The sequence below is a fragment of the Engystomops pustulosus genome, chromosome 8 (genome assembly GCF_040894005.1).
Source record: "Engystomops pustulosus chromosome 8, aEngPut4.maternal, whole genome shotgun sequence".
Lineage (NCBI taxonomy): Eukaryota > Metazoa > Chordata > Amphibia > Anura > Leptodactylidae > Engystomops > Engystomops pustulosus.
Window position 1 is genome coordinate 89,082,364 of NC_092418.1, and position 12,171 is coordinate 89,094,534.

The window sequence follows — 12,171 nt, forward strand, 5'->3', positions numbered from 1 at the left end:
ACCTAGATGTGTATCTTCTATAACTGCTACTAGTATTGCACAACTAGATGACAGATGCAGAGAAGAGTAGAATATCTGCTCCCATGACTGGGGAAGGGACAATCATATGAGGGGCTGCAGCGGGGAGATGTCAAACATGGGGATGCTGGCTGTGAAGGAGGGTGAGATTTAGGGAGGTTGAATGTTTGGAGGAGTAGACATGCAAGGCTGACTGTTAGGACAGACATTGGAGATGGCTGTGTGAGGTAGAAACAGACATGAGGAAGCTGACTGTGTGGGTGGGAAGACATGGAAGACTAACTGTGAATCTTACATGGGGGCTGACTGTGCGCTAGGGGCTGACATGGGGGGGATTACTCTGGAAAGAGAGCAGACATAGCGAGGTTGACTGTAAACAGTGGGCGGACAGATGTTTCCTTGATCCTTGGGATAACTTATTCTTTCTTTCTTTAATGTGTTAGAAATAGTAGCCTCTAAAGCATGTGCCAGGAGCATATTATCACACTTCTGACTTCTTATAGGTGACAGATTTCTAGGAAAAAGAAATGTGACAGTTTTCCCAGTCAGCAGTAATAAAACATCTCAGGACAGGTAAAAATAATTTTTATTAATTCCAGATAACACTCAGGCTAAACATGTTGACCTGTTAAATGATGACACATGTATATTTAGATGTGTATCTTCTATAGATGCTACTAGAGTAACAAAACTAGATCCCAGGTACACAGAAGTGACAGAAATAAGCTCCATTGACTGTGGGGTAGGGGCAGTCATATGGGAGGGTGACCATGAGGAGGGACAGGCATATAAGGCTAACTGTGCAGGCAGCCATGGAAGGCAGGAAGCTAAATGCGAGGACAGGGTAGACATGAGTGGCTTACCGTGGAAACCAGCATGGGATTCTGACTGTAGTAAGGGTGCAGACAAAGCAGAAGAAGGCCGACTGTAAGGAAGGGGAAGACATGCCATGCGAAGATAGATGCGGTAAGTGTAGTCATACGGGACCATGAGTAGGGATAGACATGCGCGGCTGACTGTAAGGGGAGGGAAGACATGGGAGCCTAACTGTGGAAATAAACATGGGGGGCGACTTCAGGAAGAGGGCAGACAATGACATGGAGGCTCACTGTGAGGAAAGGGCATACATAGGGAAACTAACTGTGAGGAGGGAGCAGAGATATACATGCAGACTGTGGGGACAGATTCAAGGAAAAGAGCAGCAGTTAGTTGGAAAACTGACCATAAGGCGGGACACACATGAGAGGCTGACTGTGGAGGTAGACATGAGAGGCGGCACGCTGACTGTGAGGTGAGGGAAGACATGGCAGGCTAACTATGGGACAGTTATGGGAATTTTGACTGTGGGGAGGGAGTGCACATATGGGCCCATTTTCCCTGAGATAACTGATTATTATTATTATTATTCATTTTAAACTAATTATTATTCATATTAAATACAGATAACCCTCACTAAGCACGAGTTCTAGTCCTGCAATGGTATGATGATTCTATTTTCCTATTACATGATGATACATGTATTTTTAGATATGTCTCTTCTATATACACTACTAGTATAACACAATTAGATCCCATGTACAGTGAAGTAAAAGATATGTGCTCCCCTACTGTGGGTTAGGGGCAGCCATATGGGAGGCTGACTGCTAGGTGAGGGAAGACATGGGAAGCTGACTGTGGGAAAGACATGGAAATTCGGACTGTGGGAAGAGATCAGACATAGCGAGGCTGGCTTTGTGGAGTGTACAGACATATTGGTCCTATTTCCCTGAGATAACCATTTATTCATTTTATTTATTATAGATTTTAGCCTCTATATTGTGCATCAGGAACACATCATTTGTTTTTTTATAGATGACAGATTCATAGAAAAAAGAAATGGGACGTCCTTCCCTGTCAGCAGCGTAAAAACAGCAAAAAGATGATAACTATTTCTACATTTAATTTATTATACATTGTATTCTCTATATTGTGAATCAGGAACAAATTATCACATATTTGATTTTTTATAGGTGACAGATTCATAGATAAAAGAAATGTAACGTTGTCCTGCCCCCACTTCACGTACCCCCGGGGTCTATGCGGAGCTCGACAGGCAGTTAAACGCCTTCCTACAGTTCAACAAATGAGACTGGTTCAAAGTCCGTAGCTTTATTAAACTGATGTAGGATTAGGGTGAAACTGAAGAAAAACAGGAATGTACAATCTATTAGAATAGTACAATAATATAACAGGAGCAGGTTACATACATTACATTAGCATATAACAGGAAACAAGCTGATACATATACAGTCTGGGACCAAACATGGCCGACCATGAGGTTGGGCCTATCTGTGCAATTACAGTGCAATTACAGATCTATACATTACACTTCATATAAGAGACTTTATACAGAGTGGTCCTATAACTGCTAGTAGCTATAGATTCTTATAGACAGTCTCCTTACCGGCTATACTACAACAAGGGTTAAGATGGATGAATATAGGTCTTCTCTCTGTGTAGACATGAAGGGAACTGCCCTTCTCCTACCCACAATCCTTTGTAGCTGCTAGTGGGTGGGGAAAACAGAATGTAAGTAGTTATTAACTTTGGCCATTAGATGGCGCCTGCAAACAAACATCTGTTACATAATGGACAAATTAAGAACATCATTTAACCTGCATAACATTTGCCAGTGGGCAGCACACTCCCCGCCTGGCGTCAATCGATGCCACCACAAGAGTCCTCAGATGACAGCAATAAGATTAGTTCAGTTACTGGTCTGAAGAACATTTTTGCAGAGGTGCCAGCCTTTACAATCCTTCACATTAGCAAGCTTGGTATTTTTGAAAGAACGAGCTATGTGGATTAAGAAAGTGATGGCACGAACAAGTGATTTCCAGGTTGAGAACCTGCTGAATCGGTGAGACTTAAGGTAATTGTCTGAAGTCACTGTGTGTAGTGTCGATACCTTGGGACGGATTTCTGCATCCTTGTCAGCATCCACAAGTTTAAATGTTTCAAGATCCGTAGTGCCGTGTTCTGAGCTGTATAGAAAGGCAGGACCTGTAAACCATGTAGTGTCTTTAAGGCGGTTGGCAGCAACAGATCTAGTTGCTTGGTCTGCAGGATTTTGATCAGTAGGAACAAAATTCCACTGTTTTGGCAAAGTTGACCTCCTGATTCGTAGAACCCTGTTGTTGACATACACGTAGAAGCGTCGGCTTTCGTTGTAGATATATCCCAAGACTACCTTGCTGTCTGTGTAAAACACAGCATCTTTGATCTCCAAATGCATCTCTGTTGCGATCATCTCAGCAAGCTCAACTGCTAATACTGCAGCACAAAGTTCTAGTCTCGGTATAGTGTGCTCAGGGAGTGGTGCAAGTTTTGCTTTGCCCATGACGAATCCTATATGACATTGTCCTTTAATGTCTACTGTTTTAAGATAGGCCACAGCAGCAATGGCTTTGATAGAAGCATCAGAAAACACATAAAGTCTTTGTAGCTGAACCTCTGTAGATGGCACAGGGGCATATGAGCGTGCAACATGTAGATGAGAGAGATTTGTTAGAGAATCCTTCCACTCTACCCACAGTGCTTTCTTTTCATTGGGAAGTTGTTCATCCCAGTCAGAGGCATCATGAGTCAAATCTCTAAGTATTGCTTTACCTTGGATGGTAACAGGAGCTGCAAACCCTAAAGGATCATACAAGCTGTTTATAGCAGATAGTACTCCTCTCCGAGTAAAGGGTTTCTCTTCCTCGCTGACTTGGAAGGTAAAGGTGTCAGACTTTAAGTCCCAGAGCAGTCCAAGACTACGTTGCATTGGAAAAGTGTCAGTACTTAAGTCCTTTAAGTCATTGCTGTAATCATGAGAGGGAAATGCTTCCATTAATTTTTTGCTGTTGGAGGCAATTTTATGGAGCCTCAGGTTTGAATTAGCAAGCAATTCTTGAGCTCTCTTAAGAAGACTGATTGCAGACTCATTTGTAGGTAGCGATTTTAAACAGTCATCCACATAAAAGTCCTTTTTGACAAACTGTGTAACATCTGAACCATATTCTTTTTCACCCTCCCTGGCTGAATGTTTAAGTCCATATATAGCCACTGATGGGGAAGGGCTGTTACCAAAGATGTGCACACGCATGCGATACTCGATGGGTTCTTCCAAGGGGTTGTTGTCCTTGAACCAAAAGAACCTAAGGAAATTTCGGTGTTCCTCTTTAACAAGAAAGCAGTGGAACATTTGTTGGATGTCAGCCATAAATGCAACAGAGTCCCTGCGAAATCTGAGAAGCACTCCAAGGAGTCGGTTGTTGAGGTCTGGACCTGGCAGTAGGACATCATTTAAGGAAACACCCTCAAATTTGGCACTAGAGTCGAATACTACTCTTATCTGTCCTGGTTTCTTTGGGTGGTAAACTCCAAATATAGGTAGATACCAGCATTCCTCTGAATCCTTTAAGGTTGGAGCTATCTCTGCATGGGAGTTCTCAAATACTCTTTCCATAAATTTAAAGAAGTGGTCTTTCATATCAGGCTTTTTCTGAAGATTCCTTCTAAGGGAAGCAAAGCGTTTACAAACTTGTTCTCGATTGTTAGGCAAACACTGCCTTTTGGGTCTGAAGGGAAGAGGTGCTATCCAACTATTTGATTCATCTTTAACTATTCCTTGCTCCATTATTTCTAAGAACAGTCTATCCTCAAAGGACATTGCCAGTTGATTGTCTTCCTTTGTTCTCTGGAAGACTGTGCATCCTAAGTGGTCATGGTCACTAGTACAAGTATGGTTGTCACAAAGGTTGCTAGTGATATGACAGGGTAGAGGAATGCTGTGTGGAAGCTCTTTTATGAAGATGTTACTGTAACATGGTTGAAAGAGAGAAGGGCGTCCATTCTCTAATGTGCTGGTAAGCATGTTGTTCACCGAAGTGGGTCTGTGCACACCACCTATACAAACATCACCTACAATCACCCACCCTAGGTCAAGTTTCTGGGCAAATGGAGCATTGTGAGGACCATTAATTTGATGTCTAGGCTTGTGAACTTGCAAGATATCTCTTCCAAGGAGCAGAATTATCTGAGCTTGAGGATCTAACTTGGGTATGAGATGAGCTATATGCTTCAAATGGGGTTGGTGTTTTGCAACATCTGGTGTAGGGATTTCAGACCTGTTATCAGGGATCTGGTTACACTCGATTATGGTTGGTAAAGTCAGGCAGGTGCGACCATCTATAGACTCTATTGTGTACCCAGTAGCTCTTCTCCCCGCCGTCTCAACAGTGCCTGCACAAGTCTTTAGGGAGTAGGGAGAGCTGGGTCCCTTAATGTTGAAAATGTCAAAGAAAGTAGATCTAGCCAGAGATTTATTACTTTGGTCATCAAGAATGGCATATACTTTGAAGGCTTTGTCTTTGCAGTCCGTTGGGTAAACTCTGACAAGACAGATTTTTGAGCAGGACCTGCCACCTACAAGTCCTTTGCAGACCTCAGTGCATTGAGAAGTAACATCTGGTGTCTCTGTTTCAGTATTTCCCTCCTCTCCACCTTGTTCCTGGCCACTTTCTATATGAGACGAGGCCCACGGTGGTGGCCCAGGGTGTAAAGCTGAGTTGTGATCTGTGCTGTCACATTCTGTACATTTAACACTGACCTTACAGTCCTTTGCGAAGTGTGATGTTGCTAAGCAGCACTTGTAGCAGATTTTGTTGTCCCTGAGGAAAGCTTTGCGGTCCTCCATGGACTTCTCTCTAAAGCCTCTGCATTTCAGTAGGGAATGTGGCTTCTGGTGCAGGGGACACTGCTTACTTGGATCCGTGGATCTTCCATCCTGGTGGGAGGAGCTTGAAGGCCTGTAAGAATTACTTTTAGAAGAAACATTAGTTTTATGAACTGCTACCGGAGTTTTATGTTGTTTAAGACCAGATGGAGTGGCACAGGATAGAGTAAAATCGAAACTGGGATCATTTCTGATTTTTGCTTGCTGAGTAATAAATTCCACAAATACACTGAAGGGTGGAAACTGTACATCATGGATTTCCTTGTACTTAAAACCATGATTGACCCACTTCTCTTGTAGGTTGTGAGGAAGTTTTTGCACTATAGGGTTGACACCTCTGGCTGTGTCAAGAAATGCAAGTCCCATTAAATCTCCTTCTGCTTTGGCAACCTGTAGTTCAGTTAACAGATCACTTAGTTCCCTAAGTTTTTGGTAGCCCTTACTAGCTATTCTAGGGAAGTCATCAATTCTTTTGAATAATGAATTTTCTATAACCTCTGCTGAGCCATAACACTCATCGAGTCTATCCCAGATCATCTTTAAGCCTGTTTCTGGATAGTTTATGTTAATGGCTCTGATCCTCTTAGCATGCTCAGCAGATTCATCCCCAAGCCATTTCACCAGTAGATCTAGCTCTTCCCTAGAAGACAGATCTAAGTCTCTTATAAGACTCTGGAATGAGGATCGCCAAGCCCTATAGTTCTCGGGGCGATCATTGAACTTTACAAGTCCTTTGGTGACAAGCTCACGTCTAGCAAAGAACTTAGCAAAGTCTATAGTGGCTTGGTTTGTGCTGAGACAGGTTGGCAAGTGGTTGCCTTGGTGAGAGTGTGGTGTGTAGCCATACCTGTCAGAAGTCTCTTCTTTAGGTTTCACAGTGCCACACTGTCTGGGAGTGTAGTAACTTCCTGGACGCTGGGATGAAGCTTGGGTTCTCTGGTAGGCAAGGAAGTTGACTTGAGCTGTGTCATTCTCTTGCTTGCAGAAATGTGGTCTGAGGTCCGCTTCTTGACATAAAATATGATGCCTTGGACTTGACTCGCAGTTGGTAACCTTTGTTTCATGTGTAGTCTGAGGATTACACGCAGGATGCTGAAGGACATATTCTGAAGTGCGTTCTAGTGTATCCTGGGGTTCTTGTTCCAGATCAGGCATGCTACTGTGTCTGCTGGGCTCGCTGTGAGAGAACGCGGCTGCCTCTAAGATTTCTGCTTCCGCCATGGCAGCTGCGGCTTCCCTCTCAATTGTCAGCTTCTCGAGTGTTGCTTCCAGGCGTGCTCTTTCTAAGTCTAGAGAAGCCTGTTCTGCTTCTAAGGAAGCCTGTTGTCGTGCCCTCTCTGCTTCTAAGGAAGCCTGTTGTAATTTCAACTGCATCTCTTGTTCAGCAAAGGTAGCCCGTGTCCTCGCTGCTTCCGCTTTTGCGCGGGCGATGGCGGCTGCATTGCTAGTGGTAGATGCTTTTGAGGAACTGGCCCGTGATCTTGTCTTGATAGAAGACACTTGGCTTTGTGACATGCTTTGACCGTTTAGAGATTGCTGTGTTGCCTGTTTGCAGGTGACTGCGTAGACAGTAGCAGACCTCTGTGTAGTCTAAATCTTTCCCGCTTGTTTCCAGGAGCCGTTTCACTGTCCTGCCCCCACTTCACGTACCCCCGGGGTCTATGCGGAGCTCGACAGGCAGTTAAACGCCTTCCTACAGTTCAACAAATGAGACTGGTTCAAAGTCCGTAGCTTTATTAAACTGATGTAGGATTAGGGTGAAACTGAAGAAAAACAGGAATGTACAATCTATTAGAATAGTACAATAATATAACAGGAGCAGGTTACATACATTACATTAGCATATAACAGGAAACAAGCTGATACATATACAGTCTGGGACCAAACATGGCCGACCATGAGGTTGGGCCTATCTGTGCAATTACAGTGCAATTACAGATCTATACATTACACTTCATATAAGAGACTTTATACAGAGTGGTCCTATAACTGCTAGTAGCTATAGATTCTTATAGACAGTCTCCTTACCGGCTATACTACAACAAGGGTTAAGATGGATGAATATAGGTCTTCTCTCTGTGTAGACATGAAGGGAACTGCCCTTCTCCTGCCCACAATCCTTTGTAGCTGCTAGTGGGTGGGGAAAACAGAATGTAAGTAGTTATTAACTTTGGCCATTAGATGGCGCCTGCAAACAAACATCTGTTACATAATGGACAAATTAAGAACATCATTTAACCTGCATAACATTTGCCAGTGGGCAGCACAAACGTCCTTCCCTGTCAGCAGCGTAAAAACAGCAAAAAGATGATAACTATTTCTCCATTTAATTTATTATACATTTTAGTCTCTATATTGTGAATAAGAAACAAATTATCACATATTTGATTTTTTATAGGTGACAGATTCCTAGAAAAAAGAAATGTGACGTCCTTCCCTGTCAGCAGTGGAAAAACATCTCAGGACAGGTAATTAATATTTTTTTAATTATAGATAACACTCAGGCTAAACATGAGGTCTCTAGACCTGCAGTCGTGTGACAGTATCTTCATGTTACAAGATGAGACATAAATTTTTTGAAGTATATCTTCAATAAACACTACTAGTATAACAAAACTACATCACAGGTACATCGAAGTGGACGTAATCTGCTACTCTATTGTGAGGTAGGGGCTGTCATATGGGAGGCTGGTTGTGAGTAGGGGAAGACATGCGAGGCTGACTGTGGGATCAACATAGGAGGCAGATGGCTGACTGACAGGTTAGGGAAGACATGGGAGGCTGACTGTGGGAAAGACATGGGAATTGTGACTGTGGGGAGAGAGCGGACATAACAAGGCTGACTGTGAGGAGTGGGCAAACAAATGGGTCCGATTTCCCAGAGATAACCATTTCTTCCTTTTATTTATTATACATTTTAGCCTCCTTGTTGTGAATCAGAAACAAATTATCACATATTTGATTTTTTTATAGGTGACAGATATATAGAAAAAAAAAATGTGACCTCCTTTCTCGTCAGCAGCGGAAAAACAGCAAAAAGATGATAACTATTTCTACATTTAATTTATTATACATTTTAGTCTCTATATTGTGAATAAGAAACAAATTATCACATATTTGTTTTTTTTTAGGTGACAGATTCCTAGAAAAAAGAAATGTGACGTCCTTCCCTGTCAGCAGTGGAAAAACATCTCAGGACAGGTAATTAATATTTTTATTAATTATAGATAACACTCAGGCTAAACATGAGGTCTCTAGACCTGCAGTCGTGTGACAGTATCTTCATGTTACAAGATGAGACATTAATTTTTTGAAGTATATCTTCAATAAACACTACTAGTATAACAAAACTAAATCACAGGTACATCGAAGTGGACCTAATCTGCTACTCTATTGTGAGGTAGGGGCTGTCATATGGGAGGCTGGTTATGAGTAGGGGAAGACATGTGAGGCTGACTGTGGGATCAACATGGGAGGTGGGTGGCTGACTGACAGGTTAGGGAAGACATGGGAGGCTGACTGTGGGAAAGACATGGGAATTGTGACTGTGGGGAGAGAGCGGGCATAACAAGGCTGATTGTGAGGAGTGGGAAGACAAATGGATCCGATTTCCCCGAGATAACCATTTCTTCCTTTTATTTATTATATATTTTAGCCTCCTTGTTGTGCATCAGGAACACATTATCACATATTTAAATTTTTTTATAGGTGACAGGCTCCTAGAAAAATGAAATGTGACATCCTTCCCTGTCAGCAGTGGAACAACATCTCAGGACAGGTGATTAATATTTTTATTAATTACAGATAACACTCAGGCTAAACATGAGGTCTAGACCTGCAGTCATGAGAACGTATCCCCCTACCAGTATAACACAACTAAATCACAGGTACATCGAAGTGGAGGACATCTGCCACCCTACTGTGAAGTAGGGGCTGTCATTTGGGAGCCTGATTACGAGTAGGGGAAGACGTGGGAGGCTGGCTGTGGGACAGACATGGGAATTGTGACTGTAGGGAGAGAACGGATATACCGATTGCTGACTGTAAGGAGTGGGCAGACATATGGGTCCGATTTCTCAGAGATAACTTATTCTTCCTTTAATTTGTTATACATTTTAGGCTCTATAGTAAGCATCAGGAACATGTTATCACATATTTGACTTTTTATAGGTGAAAGATTTCTAGGAAAAAGAAATGTGACGTCCTTCCCTGTCATTAGGGAAAAAACATCTCAGGACAGGTAATTAGTATTTATATTAATTACAGATAACACTCAGGCTAAATATGAGTTCTAGTCCTGCAGTCTTGTGATAGTATCTTCCTTTTAAATGATGATACATATGTATCTGATGTGTATCGTCCATGAATGTTACTAGTATAACACAATAAGTTCCCATGTACAGTGAAGAGGAGGATATCTGCTCCCCTGATTGCGGGGTAGGGGCAGTCATATGGGAGACTTACCATGAGTAGGGACAGACATGCGAGGCTGTCTGTGGACATGGGAGGCGGGAGGCTGACTGCAAGGTGAGGGAAGACATGGGAAGCTGACTGTGGGACAGACATGGGAATTCTGACTGTGGGTAGAGATCGGACATAGTGAGGCTGGCTGTGTGGAGTGGACAGACATAAGAGTCTGATTTCCCTGAGATAACCATTTCTTCAATTTATTTATTACAGATTTTAGCCTCTTTATTGTGCATCAGCAACACATTATCACATATTTGATCTTTTATAGGTGACAGGTTTCTAGGAAAAAGAAATGGGACGTCCTTACCTGTCATCAGCGGAAAAACATCTCAGGACAGGTAATTAATATTTTTATTAGTTACAGATAACACTCAGGCTAAACATGAGGTCTAGACCTGCAGTCATGTGAAAGTATCTTCATGTTACATGATGATACATTAAATTTTAAAGGAATATATCTCCTATAAACCCTACCAGTATAACACAACTAAATCACAGGTACATCGAAGTGGAGGACATCTGCCACCCTACTGTGAAGTAGGGACTGTCATATGGGAGCCTGATTACGAGTAGGGGAAGACGTGGGACGCTGGATGTGGGACAGACATGGGAATTGTGACTGTAGGGAGAGAACGGATATACCGATGGCTGACTGTAAGGAGTGGGCAGACATATGGGTCCGATTTCTCAGAGATAACTTATTCTTCCTTTAATTTGTTATACATTTTAGGCTCTTTAGTGTGCATCAGGAACATGTTATCACATATTTGACTTTTTATAGGTGAAAGATTTCTAGGAAAAAGAAATGTGACGTCCTTCCCTGCCATCAGTGAAAAAAACATCTCAGGACAGGTAATTAGTATTTATATTAATTACAGATAACAATCAGGCTAAATTTGAGTTCTAGTCCTGCAGTCTTGTGATAGTATCTTCCTTTTAAATGATGATACATATGTATCTGATGTGTATCGTCCATGAATGTTACTAGTATAACACAATGAGATCCCATGTACAGTGAAGTGGAGGATATCTGCTCCCCTGATTGCGGGGTAGGGGCAGTCATATGGGAGAATTACCATGAGTAGGGACAGACATGCGAGGCTGTCTGAGGACATGGGATGCGGGAGGCTGACTGCAAGGTGAGGGAAGACATGGGAAGCTGACTGTGGGACAGACATGGGAATTCTGACCGTGGGGAGAGATCGGACATAGTGAGGCTGGCTGTGTGGAGTGGAAAGACATAAGAGTCTGATTTCCCTGAGATAACCATTTCTTCAATTTATTTATTACAGATTTTAGCCTCTTTATTGTGCATCAGCAACACATTATCACATATTTGATCTTTTATAGGTGACAGGTTTCTAGGAAATAGAAATGGGACGTCCTTTCCTGTCAGCAGCGGAAAAACATCTCAGGACAGGTAATTAATATTTTTATTAGTTACAGATAACACTCAGGCTAAACATGAGGTCTAGACCTGCAGTCATGTGAACGTATCTTCATGTTACATGATGATACATTAATTTTTAAAGGAATATATCTCCTATAAACCCTACCAGTATAACACAACTAAATCACAGTTACATCGAAGTGGAGGACATCTGCCACCCTACTTTGAGGTAGGGGCTGTCATATGGGAGCCTGATTATGAGTAGGGGAAGACATGGGAGGCTGGCTGTGGAACAGACATGGGGATTGTGACTGTAAGGAGAGAACAGATATACCGATGGCTGACTGTAAGGAATGGGCTGACATATGGGTCCAATTTCTCATAGATAACTTATTCTTCCTTTAATTTGTTATACATTTTAGGCTCTTTAGTGTGCATCAGGAACATGTTATCACATATTTGACTTTTTATAGGTGAAAGATTTCTAGGAAAAAGAAATGTGACGTCCTTCCCTGTCATCAGTGAAAAAACATCT

General features: G+C 42.3%; 1 protein-coding gene across 2 annotated transcripts; it reads right to left on the reverse strand.

Moving 5' to 3' along the window:
- Nucleotides 1-2,085: 2,085 nt before the first annotated feature.
- On the reverse strand, nt 2,086-7,876 carry LOC140075575 (uncharacterized). 2 transcript variants are annotated; one of them, XR_011849447.1, is made up of 2 exons: nt 2,462-7,876; nt 2,086-2,196 (listed from the first exon to the last, which is right to left on the reverse strand). XR_011849447.1 is itself a non-coding variant. In XM_072121662.1 (2 exons), exon 2 carries the CDS (start codon nt 7,289-7,291, stop codon nt 2,765-2,767), a length of 4,527 nt encoding a protein of 1,508 aa, XP_071977763.1. In that variant the 5' UTR covers nt 7,292-7,539; nt 7,805-7,863; the 3' UTR covers nt 2,203-2,764. The 2 variants fall into 2 exon arrangements, 1 of the variants encoding a protein (XP_071977763.1); XM_072121662.1 differs by lacking the exon at nt 2,086-2,196 and having other exon boundaries at nt 2,203-7,539; nt 7,805-7,863.
- Nucleotides 7,877-12,171: the final 4,295 nt, after the last annotated feature.